At 42.1% G+C, this 23,211-nt stretch overlaps 1 protein-coding gene across 1 annotated transcript; it reads right to left on the bottom strand.

The window, feature by feature from the left end:
• Positions 1-7,121: 7,121 nt before the first annotated feature.
• LOC133042004 (natural resistance-associated macrophage protein 2-like) lies at positions 7,122-22,336 on the bottom strand. Its single transcript, XM_061122729.1, has 15 exons — positions 22,276-22,336; positions 20,516-20,667; positions 19,673-19,792; positions 18,909-19,028; positions 17,566-17,672; positions 16,744-16,814; positions 16,577-16,644; positions 14,214-14,369; positions 13,411-13,569; positions 12,509-12,595; positions 11,515-11,634; positions 11,214-11,363; positions 10,598-10,671; positions 9,622-9,775; positions 7,122-7,900 (listed from the first exon to the last, which is right to left on the bottom strand). Exons 1-15 carry the CDS (start codon positions 22,334-22,336, stop codon positions 7,790-7,792), a joined length of 1,710 nt encoding a protein of 569 aa, XP_060978712.1. The 3' UTR covers positions 7,122-7,789.
• Between the last annotated feature and the right edge of the window lie 875 nt (positions 22,337-23,211).

Raw genomic sequence — 23,211 nt, 5'->3', positions numbered from 1 at the left:
TCCAGGACTAGGCCTCCTCAGGCCAAACAACTAACAGGGAGGGAGCACAGGCCCACCCATCAGCAGAAAACTGGATTAAAGATTTACTAAGCATGGCCCCGCCCACCAGAGCAATACCAAGTTTACCCCACAACCAGTCCCTCCCATCAAGAAGCTTGCACAAGCCTCTTATCCTCATCCATCAGAAGGCAGAAAGAAGAAGCAAGAACTACAGTCCCACAGCCTCCAGGACAAAAATCACAATCACAGAGCTAACCAAAATGAACATATGGGTCGCAGCCTTGTGCAACTCAACGAAACTATGAGCCATGTCATGCAGGGGCATCCAACACAGACGGGTCATGGTGGAGAGTTCTGACAAAATGTGGTCCACTGGAAAAGGGAATGCAAACCACTTCAGTAAGAACACACTGGTCATAGGAAACACTCTCTTCCAACGACACAAAACTCTATGCAGGAACATCACCAGATGGTCAATACTGAAATCAGATTGATTATATTCTTTGTAGCCAAAGATGGAGAAGCTCTATACAGTCACCAAAAACAAGACCGGGAGCTGACTGTGGCTCAGATCAGGAGCTCCTTATTACAAAATTCAGACTTAAATTGAAGATAGTAGGGGAAACCACTGGACCATTCAGGTATGACCTAAATCAAATCCCTTATGATTAGACAGTGGAGGTGATGAATAGATTCAAGGGACTAGACAGAGTGCTTAAAGAATTATAGACAGCGCTTTGTAACACTGTTCAGGAGGGGGTGACCAAAACCATCCCAAAGAAAAAGAAATGCAAGAAGGCAAAGTGGTCGTCTTAAGAGGCCTTACAAATAGCTGAGAAAAGAAGAGAAGTGAAAGGCAAAGGAGAAAAGGAAAGATATCCCCAACTGAATGCAGAGTTCCAGAACAGCAAGGAGAGGTTAGAAAGCCTTCCTAAGTGATCAGTGCAAAGAAACAGAGGAAAACAATAGAATGGGAAAGACTGGAGATCTCTTCAAGAAAATTGAAGATATCAAGGGAACATTTCACACAAGGATGGGCACGATAAAGGACAGAAATGGTAAGGACCAAATAGAAGCAGAAGAGATTAAGAAGAGGTGGCAAGCATACAGAGAAGAACTATACAAAAGAGTTCTTAATGACCCAGATAACCACAATGGTGTGGTCACTCACCTACAGCCATACATCCTGGAGTGTGAAGTCAAACAGCTCAGCTGGAATTTTGCCACCTCCACTAGCTTTGTTGGTAGTGATGCTTCCTAAGGCCCACTTGACTTCACACTGCAGGATGTCCAGCTGTAGGTGAGTGAGCACACCTTCATGTTTATCTGGATCATTTTTTTGTATAATTCTTCTGTGTATTCTTGCCACTTCTTAATATCTTCTGCTTCTACTAGATATTCACCATTTCTGTCCTTTACTGGGCCCATATTTGGATGAAATTCCTTTGATTTTCCAAAGAAATACCAGTAGATCGATATTTAAGTCAAATATCAATAACTGATAGATTCTTGAACAGATCTCTAGTCTTAACCCTTTCTGTGGTTTTCCTCTATTTCTTTGTATCGTTCACTGAAGAAAGTCTTCTTGTCTCTCCTTACTCATCTCTGGAACTCTGCATTTAGTTGGGTGTACCTTTCCTTTTCTCCCTTGCTTTCCAATCCTCTTCTTTCCTCAGCTATTTGTAAGGCCTCTTAAGACAACCACTTGGCCTTCTTGCATTTCTTTTTCTTTGGGATGGTTTTGGTCACCCCCTCCTGTACAATGTTACAAATCTCTGTCCATAGTTCTTCAGGCACTCTGTCTACCAGATCTAGTCCTGTGAATCTGTTTATCACCTCCACTGTCTAATCATAAGGGATTTGATTTAGGTCATACATGAATGGCCTAGTGTTTTTCTCTGAAAGTGAAAGTGTTAGTCACTCAAACGTGTCTAATTCTTTGCATCCCCATGAACTGTAGCCTGCCAAGTTCCTCTGTCCATGGAATTCTCTAGGGAAGAATACTGGAGTGGGTAGCCATACCCTTCTCCAGGGGATCTTCCTGACCCAGAGATTGAAGCCAGGTCTCCTGCATTGCAGGCAATTCTTTACCATCTGAGTTACCAGGGAAGCCCCAGTGGTTTTCTCTACTTTCTTCATTTAAGCCTGAATTTTGCAATAAGGAGCTCATGATCTGAGCCACCGTCAGCTCCAGGTCTTGTTTTTGCTGACTGTATAGAGCTTCTCCATCTTCAGCTGCAAAGAATATAATCAGTCTGATTTCTGTGTTGACCATCTGATTTTAGTAACCAAGAGCAATTGTCAGATACATTGACAATTCACTGTAGCCTTTTCTCAAGTGAGCTAAGGTGGTGGGGTGGGCGTGTAGTAAACAGGGGCTGCTTTTTTAGTCCCATGAGCTCCAGGTCGTTATCATTTGATGACTTAGTAGAGAGAACTCCTCCATTGGAGAAGTTTGTTGCATTTCTCAGTGAGAAATGGGGCTAAATGGTAGAGGAATTGGCTAAAACTTTCAAGGGCAGTGCTGTGTTCTGCTTAGTCACTCAGTTGTGTCTGACTCTTTGCAACCCCATGGACTGTAGCCCACCAGGCTCCTCTGTCCATGGGGATTCTCCAGGCAAGAATACTGCAGTGACCATGACCTCCACAGAGGATCTTCCCAACCTGGGGATCGAACCCAGGTGTCATGCATTGCAGGAGGATTCTTTACTGTCTGAGCCACCAGAAAATGAATAAGCTATCAGTTCTTACTTATTGCTAGGATAGGATCATACAGGACCCTGCCATTTTCCACATCTACCTGAAAAAGCATCCAGGTACTTTGAAAAATGTAGGACAGGCCAAACAAAATTAGCCTATCAATTGGCAGCTTTTGACCTAAAACATCTTCTAACCCTAATCAGAGTATTAAGCAAAGTATCTTTGATATGGTGCTGTTCTTGGTGCTGCTAAACACCAAAGTTTGGTGTCTTAAAGTACATACTACGAAGTATATACTATATATTGTATAGAATGATTGGTAATGGTCACATGGGCTCTGGAATTTAGCTAGTCAGATTCAAATGTCAACTACACAATTATTAGCAATGTGTTATTCTACTTTTGACTCTTCAGTTGCTTATTTTTGCCCTTTTGTTGTAAGAACTACAAGAGATCTTATGAGTGTTAAGGGCTTCCCCAGTGGTGCAGTGGTAAAGAATCCTCCTGCCAATGTAGGAGGCCCAAGGACACGGGTTTGATCTCTGGGTCAGGAAGATACCCTGGAGTAGGAAATGACAACACACTCCAGTATTCTTGCCTGGAACACTGCATGGACAGAGGAGCCTGGTGGGCTAGAGTCCATGGAGTCACAAGGAGTCAGACATGACTGAGTGACTGAGCACACACACACACACACACACGAGTGCTTAGACCCCAACGAGCATAGTAATGTGTTGGTCATTTTTAACATTCCAAAGCTAAGATGTCAAAAGAAGGCGACACATCTGGACTCACTGGTCCTGTCCAAGGAAGGGACGGAAAGCACTGCAGAGGGCAGAGCTAAAGCTATACCAGGATCTTCAAATGGTTATGCATCCTATTTTAGTTCTGAAATTAAACCCAAATAAGGAGTTCCCCATGGCTTAATGGTTACAATTCCAGACTGTCACTGCCATTAGTCTGGGTTCAATCCCTGGGCAGGGAGCTAAGATCACATAAACCCCATGGCACAGCCAAAAAAAAAAGATTAAAAGAAAAAAAGAGCTAAATGAGAAAGGAAAACATGGGGAACAAAATTCTCATAACTTCCATGGTGTTACTTACAGTATTCAGTTCCTGTTAAGACAGGGGGAGCTTGCAACACAGAAAGGGAAAAGGAAGTTCTAGTGACACCTCTGGAACAAATTAAGTGCTGACTTAGCTTTTCTTGCCCCGTGTTTGGTGACAATCCTAGTAGTTTACTGTTTCTGAGCTTTGTCCTTGTATTTATATCTGGTCTCCAAAAATGCTTTCATTTCTAAGCTACACAATTTTTGTTTCTCTTTTCAAATACACATACTTTTTATTGGCAGTATATACAGAATGTAAAAGCCTACATCAATGGTGAAATAAGACTACAGACAGAAAAATGTTCAGCTTAGAGTGGAGAAGGGCAGAATGACAATTATCTTTCAACTTTACATATGGTAATAATGTAATCTTTAGCAATGGCAAAACTAACTAAATTGGTGATAGAGATTAGTGCTTGGTGTCAACAATTTATCAAGTCTTCTGGGAACTAAACCTATGTTGAGCCTTGAACAACATGAATTTGAACCCCTCTAGTCTCCTCATATAGGGATTTTTTTCAATGGTAAATAGGACAGAAATACATGATCCCAGACAGGGTGAATCTGAGAATGCGGAACCACAGATTTGGATGAACACTGGACATGGAAGGCTAAGTACAAACATGAAGAGCTGACTATAAATTACATGCAGATTTTTTATTCCATGGAAGGTTGGCACTCCAACCCCTGCATGTTCAGAGATCAACTGTATTCCTCTATACCTTCTAAAGAGAAAACCACTAACAGTATGAGTCTAATGTATCAACCCAGGTGGTAATTGATGTTTCAGTATTTCAAAGTTGGTGTGTGTGTGTGCTCATTCAGTCGTATCTGACTCTTCGTGACCCTTTGGACTGTAGCCTAGCAGGCTCCTCTGTCCATGGGATTTTCCCAGCAAGAATACTGAAGTAGGTTGCCTTGCCCTCCTCCAGGAGATCTTCTCGACCAGGGATTAAACCTGAGTCTTCTGCGTCTCCTGTGTTGCAGGAGGATTCTTTACTGCTGGGCCACCAGGTGAAAGTAGCTAAGTTGTGTCTGATTCTTTGTGACATCATGGACTGTAGCCCGCCAGGCTCCTCTGTTCATGGAATTCTCCAGGCAATAATACTGGAGTGGGTTGCCATTTCCTTCTCCAGGGGATCTTCCTGACCCAGAGATTGAACCTGGGTCTCCCTCACTGCAGGCAGATTCTTTACCACCTGAGCCACAAGGGAATCCCCACAAACTGAGTTTACATATTGTTAAATGTCACTAAAAGTTCGTTGTAACCACTCCTAAAACCACCAGCAGGACCTCACAGGAATCAAAATACAGCTCTTCCCCATCCCTGTTAATTCCCAGTACACTGTAGCAGCACAGTTATTTCATGACATATTTATGGAGAACAAGGTCCAACTTACAGAAAGGACAATTGTATATTCTTAAACATTTCACACAAACAGAGTGTACATGCTGGCATGGAAGATGTCAGTTCTAAACATTGTTTACTGTACCCAAAGTAGTGGCTGAATAGAAAGAACACTTTCCATGTGAGAGCATCTGATGGACTATAGCATGGGAGTGTTGTTAACACTGTAAAATACTACACACATAGTGATATAAACTGCCATTTAACTGGGAAGAAATTTTCATCATATATATAACTTCTAAAAGAAAACTAGCAGCTTTTACCTGGGCTTCTAAATATTTGTGAACCTGAGACTGACTGGACCCACTCAAACTCCCAGCAAAGGTAAATGTTAATGTACCGCCTTTACAAAGAATTTTGTCAACTTGGCCCTCAACCTACTGAGGCCAGACGAGAGCTTAAGAGGTCAGTCTCCGTTATCTCCAGAGTGCCCTTGTGACCAGTCTAGGGAACGATGGTAGGGGAGAGGGAGGGATGTGAGGAGGAATGGTTGGGGAATTTGTCTCTCATGATTTTATGCTATGTCATTGGAGAGGCTGAGGTAAAGGTATGGTCAGTAGAACACAGAAGTTTACCCTGAAAGCCATGTAAAAGACAGTCCATTCAGTCTGTGCTTTTGACTGTGTACAAAGTATTGGAAACAATGCCTTTAGGGGCTCAGGTGAACAGAGAACATCAGTCAACAGGCACTCCAGAAGGAAGACACCAGAAATGCAAAGTCCTTCAATTGCATTCCCATTACTGTTCTCTCCAAGTCAGTATAAAAGGCCTGATTATTTATGTCTACCAGACAATGTGACTTGGTTTGAGACAATCACATGATGTCAGGCTCCACATGTCAAAATGTCAGAAATGGCTGAAGAGCAGCAGCTCCATGCTGAAGAGACCCATTTCCTCTGACTCCAGAGCTCCACCATCTGGTCTCTGAGTTTTTCCCTCTGAGGGAATGGCTGAAGAGAAGTAGCTCAGTGCAACCCTGCAGAGAGGACTTGGCAACCATAGTGACACCAAAGGACTCGCTGAGAGGGAGCGAGCTTTGCAACGCTCACATCCAGAGCTCCTCAGATTGCCTGGCAAGTTGTCTTGGGCATGCTTCAGAAAAACATGACAATTCTGGAAGACGTTGTTTTATATGAATTAAACAGATGGCTCCTCTTCTTTCAAGTTTTTTCTCCTCACCCCAAAGTCTCTTGAGAACATCAGTTCATAAATGCTACCATCTTTTTCTATCACTACCCTCCTGGAGAAGGAAGGGGAAGGTTTCCCAACTCTAAGGGCTCAAGAAGAAATACCATCAGGAGAGCTCTGTACTAACATGAGAGTTATTAAAATCGGGACTCCCAAGAACATTTCAGTAAGCTCTCAGTCTCTGAGGGAAATCATCAGAGTGATTTTCAGAAGAGATTAGTATTAGTCATCATGACCACAAGTGAGTTTTACCATCTGTCCATTTATCATCTTAATGCTTTCTCACCCCTCTTAACTTCCACTTAGAAATTTAAAGTGAAAATAAGTTAAAAAAAATCTTGAACCTGATAGATGAAGATTATCTCATAATTAAATATAATATGAATCAAACTACTCTAGTTGAGATTTTTTTATAATAAAAATAATTCAAAGGATATGTATAAGGAAAGTATTTCTCAGCCTTTTATTTTTTTGCTGTATACTTTTTATTTTTTTCAAACTTTAAACTTTTGTTTTGTATTGGGATATAGCTGATTAACAATGTTGTGGTGTTTCAGGTGAACAGTGAAGGGACGCAGCCATACATATACACGTGTCCATTCTCCCCCAAACCCCCCTCTCCTCCAGGCTGGCACATAACATTGAGTAGAATTCCATGTGCTGTACAATAGATCCTTGTTGGGTATCCATTTTGAATATAGCAGTGCGTACATGACCGTCCTAAACTCCCTAACTATCCCTTGCCCCCAGCAACCACAAATTCGGTTTCTAAACCTGTGAGTTTCTTTCTGTTTTGTAGGCAATTCATTTGTATTATTTATTTTTAGATTCCACATATAAGGGATGTCATACAATATTTCTCCTTCTCTGTCTGACTTACTTCACTCACTACGACACTCTCCAGGTTGATCCATGTTGCTGCAGATGGCATTATTTCATTCTTTTTAATGGCTTCTCAGCCTTTTAAATCCATTATCTTTAGATAAACAAAACTTGCATACCTATTTTGTAAACTGTATGATGAAAAATGTATTTTGTATTTTCCAAATGTTTTTTTTTTAACATGTAGTCGGTCTTGTTAAGAATAAGGCATGAGGATTATCTCTACTAAAGATAAAACAAGTTGACCCTGGGACAGTGAAAGTGTTGAGCATCATTTGAGAGCAGCAGATATCAAGTTGTCAGAGATACTACCTAATCCAATTCCCATGTTAGAAGCTTAGAAAGAAAAATAATGCTATCTTTCAAAAGACATACAAAACAAAGTCTTTCCCAACCAACAGCTGAGTCCTAAACGTAGCCTGTGCACCAGCACATACCTTTGGCTGGGTTCACACAGTAAACCACAGAAACACTGGCTCTGATGGCTACCTGTGAACAGCGTTTACTCAGTACAGCCACTGGGGGTTTCTTTGGTCAGCAGGACTTTAGAGACGCTTACCGTGTGCCCACAGTCCAGGAAGGACATGCCCAGTGCAATGAAACATTGCCAACCCTGGAAGAGAAAATACAGTTGGTCATCATTCACTGACCCCTCTGGAGAGCCCTCTTAGCCTCCTCACCGCCCACAATGCACTGCTCAGATGCAAAACTCTTTGTTGTACTAATTTCAATACTCAGCTCCTTCTGTTCCTACTGCTTTGCATTTGTTTCTTTTATATGACTGGGAGAGGTCCCTGAAGACCACTTTTTTTTTCAGTCCTACACCATTCCTCACAATATGGGTAATGACTGAACTGTGATAGTCTTCTGAACAAAAGAGTAGTATAGCAATTCATTCTAGAATCAGTCCTCAGGCTTAAAACTGGTCTTCAACAATTTCTATAGCCTCAGGCTGACTGAGAAGAACTGAGCACCTTCATAACCAGTTTGCGTACAAGAAGGATCCCCTTAACTTCTACAGAAACTTCTTTTTGGCCATGCTGCCTAGCTTGTAGGATAGGATCTCAGTTCCCTGACTAGGGACTGAACCTAGGACTTCGAAGCAAAAGTCCGAAATCCTAACCACTAAACCACCAGGAGATGTCCTAGAGCAAATTGTTAAAAAAATTTCTATCAAGGCCATACTCAGTTATTTGGGTTTCATAGATTAAGGGCAGGAGGAGAAGGGGGTGATGGAGGATGAGATGATTGGATGGTATCATCAACTCAATGGACATGAGTTTGAGCAAACTCCAGGAGATAGCAAAGGACAGGGAAGCCTGGCATGCTGCAGTCCATGGGGTTCCAAAGAGTAGGACACAACTTAGCAACCGAACAATAACAACTGTCCCTATTTTATAGGGTCAGCTTAATCTAAGTGTACCCATGGTTTACCGGGTGAAAAAAAAAAGAGATATGTCTATCCAAGACATAATTTCTCAATATTCACTAAAACGTTTTCCCAATCAAGACATTATCTGTGGCAGACAATGACATGGGGACTAGGTAAGTGTTATAAAGATGAGCAGGGCATTTCCACCCTACTGCCTTGCCATTCTATATAGTAGTCCCTAATCCTCAACCCTGTGTTTTTTTAGAGAAACCTGTGTAGAATAGGGAGGTGGATGTGTTGTTGCTATAGCTATTTTTCACTGATATAAATAATATTACAGAAGAATTGGAAAATAGAGAAAAGGGTATCTCCATAATCCCACCATTGAAGGCAACTACTATTACTATTCTTATATAATTTACTCTAGACTTTTGATAATTTTTTTATTATTTAGGTATACATAATTCTCCATTCTTTTTCTATGGAGCACTATGTTTTACAACCACCATTTTTAATAATTCAGTGAGAGATTATCACTATTTACTTGTGTCATCATTGGACAGCTATTAAGTAGTAGAGTTGGGCAGGGCTGTGAACCCACATGTGCTGCCCTCCAAAGATTTGAAATCACACAACACAGCTCCCTTCTCCAACCCTATCTTGTACCACTCTCTACTTTTACATAGCTGATCTTCTTCAAGTTCTTCAAACATACTACACTCTCTGGTTAGGAATTATTAGAATGGAAATCAGACAGAGTGACAGAAAGAGAAAAATGACAGCTCTTAGGAACCAGGGAAAATTTATGGCTAAAAATATTCTTTAGTCACAGCTGATTTAACAATTTCATGTAAATTGTGTCAATAACCTGAAGATAGATTGGTAAGTGTTCTTTGGGATCCTTTTTCTTCTGAGTGTTAGCACCACCTCAACCACCCCTGCCTCCTCCCAGCTGGACTTACCAAGTAAAACACAAAGCTCAGATAAACCACGCTGACCACTGCAGCCACCACGTACAACGCCACATGCCCTAGACCCTGGACATAAACCACGACAAAGTACATGTTGATGGAACAGACGACAAGGACCACAACAGCGCCTATGATCCTCCAGCCTCTGTCAAAAGAATCAGCACAATTATTGGTGGAATAGTCCAACCTATTCACAAACAGAAAAGGACACTGTGTCTTTTGAGGTCACGAGACAGGAGTAAGCGGCATTTCAAAATAAACTGGAAAGGGCTTCTTTTGTCCCAGGTTAGATTAAACGAGCAAAAATTACACAATGATACGGAGAAAGAGAAAAAAAAAAACCACTATCAAATAATCCGTATCATATAAGTCCCAAAAAAATGCAACAAGCCCTACAACTGAAAAGGTCATGAGTCCCTAGAGATACCACAAGTCATTTCAAATACTCCATGTCCTTTAAACATGTATATAAAAGGTATTAGCTTATGCCTCTCTCAGCAAGATCATTTAACATGGATTTAAGATGCTTTAACCTTCAGTGGCCGAAGTTGAAGAGTTAAAGCACTAAAAGCTGAAAAATTTCCCCCAGAAATTAAAAATGTGCTTGCCCTCTTTTGTGACATTTACCATCTCTATTTTCTTTAATTTTTAAAAATTGAAGTACAGTTGATTTACAATGTTGTGTTCATTTATTTTTAATTTTTGGCCATACCCTGTGGCATTTAGGACCTTAGTTCCTTGACCTGGGATCAAACCCTCACCCCCTGCATAGGAAGGCAGAGTCTCAACCACCAGACTATCAGGGAAGTCCCCAGTAGTCTCTCCTTTTTAAGTTAGAGATTGAGGGGGCAGCTCTAGCAGCCACCTCTTAAAGCACATAGTACCCTATGACTTATTTCCTAACTGGCCTGTTTGATGAAGATATCCGTCCCCCAACATCTTGGGGAACAAAAAGAAGTACACTCACAATCCATTGGCAAATTCACTCATCACAGGCCGCAAACTTGTAAATGTGAGGATGGGTATGAGAGCAAAGGGAAGCTGCAAAAGAAAAAAATTAGATCAGACAGGGCTACAGGGGGTCCTTGTAACACCCCAGAGAGCAGCACTGTTAGCAAAAGGGAACCACAGACCCTGCCTCATCTATTCTGTGAGAAATTATTCCTGTCATCAGAACATGCTGGAGGGTTATGTGGAAATCTGTAGCATGAACCCAGAATCAATTATGATCACAGTGTCTTTACAAAATTTGTATCTGCCTTGTCTTCTTAATCTCCATAAAGCCCAACAGTGTCCTATACATTATTTAATGCTTGTTTGGATTAACAAACAATAATTGTATTCTATGTGTAATTACAGCTTATAATTCCCATTCAACAGGCTTAAAAATAAAGCCATTTCTAAAAGTCTTTTAGATGCCAGAGATTTCATATGCATTCACCATAGACCAAGACTGTGCCTCTTTCTTCCTCTGAATTTTCCCCACAACCACACTAGGCTTGTTATCTAAAGGCAATACAGAATATAGGTACAGAATCCCTCCTGACTTAGTGGGATGTGAATTTCCCCAGCTCCCTCCTCACTTGTAAACTCTGAAGAACATTCAGGAAGTCATTCATCCCTGTTAGATGCTCCACGTCTTGGAAGACGGCAATAAGCAGAGCGGGGATGATGGCAATAGAGCGGGTCAGACTCACTCGGGCAAAGCGTGACCATTTTAGGTTCAGGAATCCCTGGAAGAAAACACAGAAACAGGATGAATGTCTGGAAGGAAATAGAAAAAGGGCTGGGTAGTTTGGGAAGACAATAGAGGCATGGGATTAAGAAAGAACAAAAGGGCAATGTCCTCTTCCCCTAGTCTATCCCAGTCACAGCAACACATACCTCCATGACAAATTGGCCGGAATAGGTTCCTGTCATGGTGGAGCTCTGCCCAGCAGCCAGGATCCCCACCGCCCAGATGTAGAGAGCGGCAGGCCCGAAGTAACACCCCAGCACAACACCCTGGAGAGGCAAGGGAGAAAGATCACCTGAGACAACATCCCAAAGTACTCCTCTGTGTCACCTCTCTGTCTTTCTGGCCACCTCTACCAAGCAATGTGCTGAGCACTGTCCCAGAAGCTAGACTCAGGTCCTGACCTCATTCAGAGGCTTTCAACCTAAATTCTGCTGGATGGGTCCCCATTTCTCCTCAGCCTAGTCCCTTCTCTTCTCTAGGTTCCTAAAGCTTTTATCCTCAACTTATAAGTTAAATATTAAAAAAAAAGTCTACAACACATTTCCCAGATTATATTCTTTAACACAGTATTCTGGAAGATGGTAACAGGAACAAAGAGAAAGCACAGATGAATTTTGGAGATGCTACATATTCTACTCTTAGAAGTTCATAATGTAACTAGCATAAGGGACAGAGAGGCCCCAATAAAGATGACTTTATAGGGACTTCCCTGGTGTTCCATTGGTTTAAGACCCTGTACTCCCAGTGCAGGGGGTATGGGTTCGAATGCTGGTCAGAGAACTAGGTCCCACATACCACACAGGACAGCCTACATAAATAAAGTGTCCAGTCACTGGGGCTAGGTGGGGAACAAGTATAAAAAATAAATCACTTTACTAAGAACACTTTCTCTAGTCACCCCAATTACTGTCTATAGCAGCACAAGTTTGGGAATTGCTGATTCAATTAATTCATCTTTTCAGCAGATCTTTATTCCCTTCTACATAATCCAAAAGTCTTATCTGGTATCTGGACCTCTGAAAAAAAAACAACACTTCAGAGAAGATATGCTGAGCTCTGAAGTGAACCCATGGAAAAGACCAGATATTATGCTGAGAATATTGATTCAGGAGCAAAGATCAGAAACCTGAACAGGTTTACCCCTTTGTAGATGTCCACAGTCAGTGTTGAGTTATCATCAGGGAAAAGGTGAGTATGGGCACTGCTGCTGTTTTTACAGACCGCAACCTGGAACCAAAGCAGTTTAGGAACAATTTTTAATTTTGAGTCCAGGACTCAGATAAGAAGACCTCTCCTATAGATCACACACAGGTCATCTAAGAGATGGATGCTGAAGGCGAGACACTGGACGTGGATTGATGACAGCAGAGACTGGCAGCAATGGCCTTGAGGTCTTCCTTGATAATTTTTCTACACTCCCAGGTCATCAAAAACTTTTCCTGAGTTACAGTATGCATGGTAATACAAGAATGTTAGGTCAATTTAAATGGTGACATGAAGTCAGGGCCCTTAGAAGGCTTCAAATATGAAAGGACACCCAGAATAGAGAGTCCTTAGTCAAAGCAGAGCCAGGAATCAGAGGTCCTATGAGAGTGAGAGGAAACAAAGGAGTGATCAAAACTAGATTGGCAATCAGGAGTCAAGAGGACAGAGAACTCAGTGTGATAAAACAGTCTGTCTAGCCACAGATTCTATTTTCTGTGTGCTGACTCCTCCCAACCTGTCATCACCAAGTGGCAGGACTGGAAAGCAGTCAGTAGTTGGAAGCAAAAGGGGATGAGAAAGAGCAAATAGACGTGAAGCCACTAACCACAGCATGAGGCAGTTTTTATCTGAGGACTGCTCCCTTCCCAGTCCAAAGCTGAGAATGATGGGTCTGGACTTGGCCACAGCCCTAGACTACAAACCCGACTAGCGCAGGGACTTAGGCCAGCACTGAGATCTATTTCGCCTGAGCTCTGAGTCACTGTCGTGCCTTCTGCCCCAGTCAGCCTCCTCCTTACCCTCACAGTCACTGCTACCCAGGTCCCTGGCTTACTTACCACCTGCTGGTTGGTTTTCTCAAAAAATGCTTCAGCAAACACAGAGATGACAAAGACGTTGATGATAAGGGAAACAAAAAGAGCAATGCAGGAATCAATGAAGAAGTACTTATTCGCTTCTTGAACTTCCTGCTTATTGGCTCGGTCTACCTGTCTGGACTAGAGAGGTAATAGCAACTGTCATTTTTTGACTAGTTGGAACAAGTTTCCTTGTAATATTTCATGAGTTGGAGTCAGCTGAAAGTCCTAGAGGTCAAACAACTGACCACATGAAGTGTGAGAGACCCCACATACATCCTGGTTCACTGAGTTTAATCACGACCCTTTGACGACATCACACATACCCAAACAGGAAAAAGTGACTGAGTGAGTGATGAGCCCTCAGTTACTGTGGTTTGAAGAACTGCTGACCTACAAAAACAACCTGATTTTAGACCTAAGGGGGAGTTACCCTTAATTACACAGGTCTCTGAAATCTTCCAGCAAACAATTGTGTTGGACTGACTGGTAAAAGCTAGGTTGGGCTCCTTCCTCCTGACCTCCATGAGGCCACTGAGGTTTCTGAGATTTAAAGACAAGAGACACGGTGCCCCTTCAGATCTTTTAAGGACTTTAGTCCCTTCTTTATGGGGTCAGTCATCTCTGGTCACCTTGGTGATACAAGAGTGTGGTGTCCAACTGTGGAAAAACACCGTGCTCCTTCAGGGTTCCAATAATTGTAAACTAAATATGTATCCCTTGCAACAAAAGGAAAAGATGCCATGAACTACATAAGTCACTGAGATAAGATAGGTCTTGCTTACCTTGACTAAGGCAGAATGCAGGTATATGTTGTGTGGCGTGATAACAGCACCCATGATGGCCACAGCCTGAATGATCTGTGGGGTATGACAGCCTGAACAGGATGGTAGGAACATGCCTTGGAGGACCTGGGTCTGGCTAGGTTTCACTGTAACATACTACATACAAACAGAACAGCTATTAGCCTTTTCTGGAACTTGACACTAGGAGAATAATACGGTACTAGATAACATTGCATCCTTTACTCCTTAAACCCCTTCATCAACACTATTTAGGAAATGAGGAACATAGAACCACCCAAAAGAAACCAAGCACCACAAGGTTAGAGAATTTATGACTGGGGTATCCAGACATTTCACATTGTATTTTACATATACTAAATAGATGTGTAAAGAATATAATTAATATTCTAAAGAAATAACATGGTTGCTAAGGGCCTTATTGATATTAGTGTCACAATAACTCCTGTGAGACACACCTTAGAATACAGTCAATTCTTGATTACCCACACAAATCATGCTTCTGTGCTCAGTTCAGTTCAGTGGCTCAGTCATGTCTGACTCTTTGTGAACCCATGGACTGCAGCACACCAGGCTTCCCTGTCCATCACCAACTCCGGGAGCTTGCTCAAACTTATGTCCATTCAGTTGATGATGCCATTCAACCATCTCATCCTCTGTTGTCCCCTTCTCTTCCTGCTTTCAATCTTTCCCAGCGTCAGGGTCTTTTCCAATGAGTCAGTTCTTCGCACCAGGTAGCCAAAGTATTGGAGATTCAGCTTCAGCATCAGTCCTTCCAATGAATATTCAGGACTGATTTCCTTTAGGATGGACTGGTTGGATCTCCTTGCAGTCCAAGGGACTCTTAAGAGTCTTCTCCAACACCACAGTTCAAAAGCATCAGTTCTTCAGAATTCAACTCTCACATCCATACATGATTTCTGGAAAAACCATAGCTTTGACTAGACCGACCTTTGTCAGCAAAGCAATGTCTCTGCTTTTTAATGTGCTATCTAGGTTGGTCATAGCTTTTCTTCCAAGGAGCAAGTGTCTTTTAATTTCATGGCTGCAGTCACCATCTGCAGTGATTTTGGAGCCCCTAAAAATAAAGTCAGCCACTGTTTCCATTGTTTCCCCATCTATTTGCCAAGAAGTGATGGGACCAGATGCCATGATCTTCATTTTCTGAATGTTGAGTTTTAAGCCTACTTTTTCACTCTCCTCTTTCACTTTCATCAAGAAGCTCTTTAATTCCTCTTCACTTTCTGCCATAAGGGTGGTGTCTTTGGAGTATCTGAGGTAATTGAAATTTCTCTCAGCAATCTTGATTCCAGCTTGAGCCTCATCCAGCCTGGCATTTCGCATGATGTACTCTGCATGTAAGTTAAATAAGGAGGGTGACAATATATAGCCTTGACGTATTCCTTTCCCAATTTGGAACCAGTCTGTTGTTCCATGTCCAGTTCTAACTGTTGCTTCTTGACCTGCATACAGATTTCTCAGGAGGCAGATAAGGTGGTCTGGTATGCCCATTTCTTTAAGAATTTTCCAGTTTGTTGCGATCCAAAATCAAAACCTTTAGCGTAGTCAATAAAGCAGAAGTAGGTGTTTTTCTGGAACTCTCTTGTTTTTCAATGATCCAACATCTGTGCTCACATATGTATATAAAAATTACTTATGCTTGCCACTAGCATCTGCTGAGACTCACTCAAAAACACTTCTCATACACTGTTTTTCCTGGTTCAGCATTTCTCTTGGAAGCCTTAGACCAAGCTGTATCATCTACTCATAGAGTAGACATATTTTTAAAAGCTTAGCTAGTCCAATAAACAGAAATCAGTTTATAATAATTGGACATAGAAAGGTGCTAGGTTTCACTTCACTGCATAAAATGATAAGGTTAGGGATAACCCAACACAGTGTTGGGGGTGGGGCACAAAACAGGAAACATGCACTGTATCCCCTATAGTTCATTAATTGTTACAATACAGAGAAAGTCCAAGCTGGAATTACTGTCAACCAGGATGAGCAAAAATAGAACCCGTCAAGGTAACAACCAAGAATAACCCTGCAACTCCTCTCCTAATCCTTGCCAAGGCTGTTCTGTTGTTGAGATGGCCAATTTGGGACCAGGGAGTCTAGTCTGGAAAGTCCTAGAAATTCTAGTCATTTTTTACCTAGGAGTCCCTGCAGAACTTCCTGGACACTAGTCTTTCCTATATCCTTATTCCTTTAAAATTGGCCTAGTGCTGAATTTGGGCTTTGTTAACACACACTGTCTTTTATAATAAAAGGACAAAAATTTTGTTTAAAAAGCTAATGAAAAAAAGACAAACAACAGCTAATGATCAGCCTGTAATACTTGCCTCATAACCAAATGTGAGGGCCATAATAGTGATGAGAAAACCGAAAAACGCTTCTAGCTTCCGCAAACCTGAAGGGGAAAATGTAGCAGTGAGTTCACAGAAGGCAGATTTCCCTGTAAGCCACATGATGGAAATTTCAGTGACCCCTCTGTTCCCACTGTCCTTACCGTATTTGTCCAAAAAGAGAAATATAAGGGTATCTGCAATGGTGATGAGAACTCCACCCCATAGAGGAATCCTAGGTCAGAGATTAAAATGGGAGATTAAAGAAAAGAAACATTAAGAAAAAGACTCTCTTCCCAACAACTCTCTAGATATATGACCCTTGGAGGAGCAAGGACCTGGGGAAAAGGGAACAGAGGTAAGGAGGCCAGGCCTTGGGTGTTTTAGGATCACAGCACTAAGTAATACATTCATTCAAACTTTATCTTCTATTACAGACATTCAGGACGCAAAGCTGAAAAGTATGTGCCTTATCTCTCAAGGAGTTCACTTGACAAGTGGGATAAGCTGACATACAAATTAATTATAATATACATTGCCACACACTGGATAACACAGATATGCACGACCAAACATGAGAACATGGGAGATAAAGAGCCTACATCTGCCAGAAGAGAAGAAGGTGGTTCCAGAGTGGTTAAATGGAAAAAATAATACTTGAGTTGAATTTTGAAAATTGAAAATGACTTGGGTTTTTGTTTTTATGTTGTTGTTGTTTCATTGCTAAGTCATGTCCAACTCTTTTGCAACCCCCATGGACTATAGCCCACCAGGCTCCTCTGTCCGTAGGATTTCCCAGGCAAGAATACTGGGGTGGGTTGCCATTTCCTTCTCCAATGGATTGTCCTGACCCAGGGATCAAACGTGCATCACCTGCTTGGCAGGCAGATTCTTTACCACTAAGCCACCTGGGAAGGACTTTTGTTTTTATACTTGCTTTGAAATCCCACAAAACATTGATTACTTTCTAGAGAAAAACCCCTCACCTTCCTACAGACAGGAGATTGATGGCAATAGCTGAGCCAATAACTTCTTGCATATCTACACCAATGATAGCCAACTCCACCATCAGCCACAGAAGGATTCGTGGAACCTAAACATCAAACAGCAGAAAGATATGGTTCTAATTAATCATTTCTAAGAACTTCCCTATAGTTTGGAGTTCACATTTTGGCACTGTGATAAGGACTTAATAACAGTCCTTTATTAAGCCTTAGGTCCAGAGATGAAGGACCAGAACTCAGCTTTGGCCCCCTGCAGGAGAGGGCCAGGGTGCTCTTTATGGCAGAGCCTGTGAGTCAAGGTCAGGGCAGCAGCTGATGCCAATTTCTTCTCCTTCCATTTCACTTGACAGACGAATGGAATTTCCATTCATTATTTCCACTTAATTTTTCATCTAAAAACAATCCTGAAAGTTTTAGCGGAAAATGAGAATGCTAGGATGGTCAAAATATTGTTCAGGAGAGAATAAAAATACTGCAGAAGAAAATATCTATCCTGACCATTGCTGAAGAGACAAAACAAACGTGAAAATGTTGGAGTCATCCTTAGTGTAATAATACACAAGCAAGTAAAAAAAGACAGATATGCAAAGGGACTCGGGGCAAAGTGTTGGAATTGGGTGTCCTATAATAAAATCTGGGATCTAATCTGGTCAATAATTGAACAGAAAGAAATTTCTGTTAGCTCATTGAGGCCAGAAAAAAAAAAAAAAACAACCTCCAGGAATCTACTACCTAACAAATATGTCACCAAAAAAAAACAACCACTAAGATACATGAAGAAAGAGAAGATAAAACAAACTATAAATTCCCAAGTTTTTTTTTTTTTTTTTTTTTTTAAGAGGCATACAAGATAAAAAGCAGGTAAGGATACTCTCACAGCTAGGAAAGGAGATTGAACATTTAAGACAAACTGGAGGCAGATTAGTACTTATCCAAAGATCAAGTCAGTTTAAACCTGTCTTCCAGACATTGTTGCTGTGGTTCAGTCGCTCGATGGTGTCCGACTCTTTGCGGCCCCATGGACTGCAGCACGCCAGGCTTCCCTGTCCTTCACCATTTCCCGGAGTTTGCTCAAACTCATGTCCATCGAGTCGGTGATGCCAGCCAACCATCTCATCCTCTGTGGTCCCCTTCTCCTCCTGCCTTCAATCTTTCCCAGCATCAGGGAAACATGGTTTAGCAGCAAGAGGAGCTAGAGAATTTCCCTTGGGATTCCCAGCCCTCAGGGCCATGATCCCCACATCCTCCACTATTTTAGTATACTAGGGGCTAGCATAGGTTGCCAGACACATAGTTACCTATGATATGAGACAAACACTGCTTACCCTGGGATACTGGCGGTGACACACTTCAGCAAGATGCAGCCCAGTGACCACTCCCAGTCGAGCTGCAAGGCTCTGCAGCAGGAGTCCCATGATGGTGGAAAACAGAACAACCCAGAGCAACTAGAGAAGAACAAAATCCCGCCATTACACTCTCGAGATTACTGGAAGTTTTGGTTTGGTTGTTTGGCAGTGGGAATGAGAAACAGTACACTCAGGAAAGAGCCCAGTTCAGGAATCCAATGACCTGAGTTCTGTACACCTTCTGCACAGAACTTGCTAGGTCGCCTTGCACCTTTCCAAGTTCTGCTGTTTCACTTTTGTTCAAGGAAACTACCTGGGTAAATAAAACTAAAAACCAACTACGTGATAAAATAAAATTTAAAAACAGATAGAAAAGTACTTTTCATCGAAGTGTCAGAGCCAATGAAGAGTCAGCATGTAGCCAACCAAGGTTCATATCCAACAGGCAGAACAGAGGAAAAGGATGTGGTGTGCTGTGTGTGTTTAAAAAGGAAAGGAAAAGTTAAAGTGTTAGTCACTGAGTCGTGTCCGACTCTTTGTGACCCCATGGACTGTAGCCTGCCAGGCTCCTCTCTCCTGGAATTTCCTAGGCAAGGATAATGGAGTGGGTTACCATTCCTTTCTCCAGGGGATCTTCCTGACCCAGCGATCAAACCTGTGTCTCCCTCATTGCGGGCAGATTCTTTACTACCTGAGCCACCAGGTAAACCAAAAAAATGGATGAGGGAGGACTCTATGTTCACCTTAAATCCAGCCAGTGCTCCAGACTGCAAATCACATTCAATGTTTCCTGGATCCACAATGCTCATAAGAAATCCTGGTCCCGTGAAAGCCCAGAGTTTGCGAAAGCTAAAACAAGAGGGCTGTACAAGAGAGGAAAACAGAGCAAAATGATTATCTCCTCCAGGGGGAGAATACATACATGCCTATGTATGGCTGACTCCCTTTGCTGTCCACCTGAAACTAGCCAATATTGTTAATTGACTAGACTCCAATATAGAAGAAAAAGTTTTAAATAATAATAATAATAATAAAAGTGTCTCTTGGAGAAAAAGAAAAGGTTATCACCTCCAAACTGCTGATCTAATTTATCTATTATTTTATCACATAAAAAGCAACAATATCAGTTTCATAAGAACAAAGGGTTCGAAAGTTGGACATGGGTGAGTCCAAGATTCTTCTCCATCTTATCCATTCCTTATCAATAACCTGGTTAGCTCTCCGTCCAAATAAGAGCCCTTCTCTTACCTGCCCTTCCAACAGCCTTTCAGTCTAAAACCACAGCAATAATAGCAGTACCCCTGTGCTCAAACACTACCCAAATGGGACAAAAGGCACCGGAAAAAAGGGAACATGAAATTTTCCCTTTCTGGGTCAAAAAATGCTCACTAGTACAACTTGGCAATGGTTTTTCAAGGGCCTTAGTTTCCTTAAAAGTTTCTGTTTACTCTGACTACAAAAAGTCAGTCTTCAGAGATTGCTTGCCAGAACTGACTCTGAGGTTGCTGATCCTGAGTTATCCAGCAGACATTGTACATAGGTCTTCCCTAGATAATAATATTTTTCTCTAAGGACCTGTCACTAACCTTCTCCTCAGGAATGGCAATCTTCTCATCAAAGTAGGTGGTAAAGGGCTCCTCTGTGTGTGCCCCAGGGGACTGTGGAATTGAGGAGTTACTGCAGGCAGGGTTGATGGCACCAAGACTGACAGAGACCCCATGGTCTCCAGAAGCATTTTCTGAATTAACAGATTTGAGAAGAAATGAGTTAAAATTAACAAAATACACTAATATTAATAATCATCTTAGAAATACTGAAATTAAACCTTTTTAATACCTAAATGCACAAGATCAACCTGACTCTATATCAATTTCTGGTTCAGTTCAGTTCAGTTCTGTCGCTCAGTCATGTCAGACTCTTTGCAACCCCATGAACCGCAGCACGCCAGGCCTCCCTGTCCATCACCAACTCCCGGAGTCCACCCAAACCCATGCCCATTGAGTCAGTGATGCCATCCAACCATCTCATCCTCTGTTGTCCCCTTCTCCTCCTGCCCTCAATCTTTCCCAGCATCAGGGTCTTTTCAAATGAGTCAGCTCTCCGCATCAGGTGGCCAAAGTATTGGAGCTTTAGCTTCAACATCAGTCCCTAAAATGAACACCCAGGACTGATCTCCTTTAGGATGGACTGGTTGGATCTCCTTGCAGTCCAAGGGACTCTCAAGAGTCTTCTCCAACACCACAGTTCAGAAGTATCAATTCTTAGGCACTCAGCTTTCTTTATAGTCCAACTCTCACATCCATACATGACCACTGGAAAAACCATAGCCTTGACTAGATGGACCTTTGTTGGCAAAGTAATGTCTCTGGTACTTTATTTTTATTTATATTTCTAATAAATTAATTTTTGAATAGGCAACACATGCACATGGCTGAAAATTTGAGGAATACAAAATTGCTTATGGTGATAAAGCTCCCTCTCAACCCTCTTCCCCGGTCACTAAGCGCTACATCAGTTTTCAACACTAATCTCACAAATGGTCTCCCCCTACTTTCATGCTTCTATTGTACTGCACTGTGAAAGTCACTCAGTCGTGTCTGACTCTTTGTGATCCCATGGACTATAGAGTTCATGGAATTTTCCAGGCCAGAATACTGGAGTGGGTAGCCGTTCCCTTCTCCAGGGGCTCTTCCCAACCCAGAGATCAAACCCAGGTCTCCGCACTGCAGGTGGATTCTTTACAAGATGAGCCACTGGGGAAGCCCTCATGCTTCTACTGCCACTTGCCAATTTTTAGAATCATTTTCTTCTAAAATCACTGATGTCTAGCGCTTAATATATAACATCCCTAGACTAGCCGCACTGATAACCTAAAATCTTAACTTTTAGAAGGAAATTGTCAGGCTAATGAGACACTCCAGTCTCCACCCCCCACCCATTTTTTTAGTAGGATTTACTCAAAGGATCATCCTTGGACATGATATCTCCATCAGGCTGCCCCAAAGATGGGTAACTTGCAAAATCCTGCCACATTTCAGGCTAAACTCTGAAGTTTCAGGGAAACCACCAAACAGGAACCTTTTGCCACCTGACTAAGACCTGCAGTGAAGAGCTTGGGGAAGGGGAGGTGTCACCCTCGTGACAGGAGCGCTCATCGATGACTAATCATCAGTGTTTCCCTTGTCTGAATGGAGCAGGTCTCCATGATATTGATGGCTGGGGGACAGGAGATGGCGACAATTTTTGATGAAACAGAGGACAAGAAGGACAATATGGTAAATCTCTGTTACTGGCTTAAGCCTAAATCCAAACAAAAATGAGTCAATGACACAAAGCTGTAAATTACCATCTGGCATCTTCTGTTCAGGACCCAACACCGTGGTGGATACCTGAGTGCCTGAGTTCATAGAATAGAACTCTGGAAAGGAGAGAAGAGAGGGAGAGGAATTAGCAAGAACAAATTAAAACAAGTTTCACGAGCAGCATTCTGTGACTCTGTATGACTGAACCCTTACTATGTGAAAAGAATAATTGTTCTACTGAATTAGATAACCTTGGAAATAATCACAGTTCGCAGACTATGATTAGAGATGTTTAATAGAAAAAATATAAAAGTCTTAATCATATTTTTGCTGGCAACACTTCAAAACAAAATTGAAGTAAAGGGTATTCCAGGAAAGTGGGCAAGTAGTTTTTAATAAGTATCCACAGGAAATAGTGAGGGACAGGGACACCTGGGGTGCTGCAGTCCATGGGGTCACAAAGAGTCAGACATGGATTAGCGACTGAACAACACAACAAAAGCATCCACAGAATGGCTTTGAGGCAATCTCCCAGTCTCTGCCTTTGCCTCCAGATTAACCCAAATATTTAAGAGACTGACTTCCCACCATTTTGATGGGTTTCTAAGGACAGAGATCTATAACTCTCTTTGATCTAACTAACAATTTAAGCTCATATTTCAAGCTTCTGGGTCTGGGGGAAGCATCTCACGAGCACACTGGTAGAAGAGGGCCACTGTTTCGCAGCCTCACCTTTCCGTGAACAGAGACTTCAGCTGTAAGGTTTCAGGTCTCATTCCTCAGCACTTCAACAACTAAGAGAAAAATGAATGACCAGCTCCACCTCCCTGCTCCCCCAGAGGCACCAGGAGGACAAGACACAGTCCACATTCCACCTGCACTTCTCTCCATCAGCAATAAGCAGCCTGGGAAGGGAGAGCATGAGGACTACTGGGTTAAGTTTAACTGGGGGTTAGAGGGGGTATATTAGTAAATCCATT

This window comes from Dama dama, chromosome 3, assembly GCF_033118175.1.
Source record: "Dama dama isolate Ldn47 chromosome 3, ASM3311817v1, whole genome shotgun sequence".
Lineage (NCBI taxonomy): Eukaryota > Metazoa > Chordata > Mammalia > Artiodactyla > Cervidae > Dama > Dama dama.
Note: the sequence above shows the minus strand (reverse complement) of the source record. Positions and strands in the feature narration are given on the sequence as shown.

Excerpts from the sequence above, each read along its gene's own strand:
- LOC133042004 (XM_061122729.1), bottom strand. The coding sequence starts at position 22,336 with ATGAACTCAGGCACTCAGGTATCCACCACGGTGTTGGGTCCTGAACAG. Across the intron at positions 16,645-16,743 it reads TCTCTTTTTGGACAAATACG|GTTTGCGGAAGCTAGAAGCG; the intron begins GTAAGGACAGTG and ends TTTCCCCTTCAG. Across the intron at positions 7,901-9,621 it reads TGAGCTTTGTGTTTTACTTG|GGTTGGCAATGTTTCATTGC; the intron begins GTAAGTCCAGCT and ends TTTCTCTTCCAG.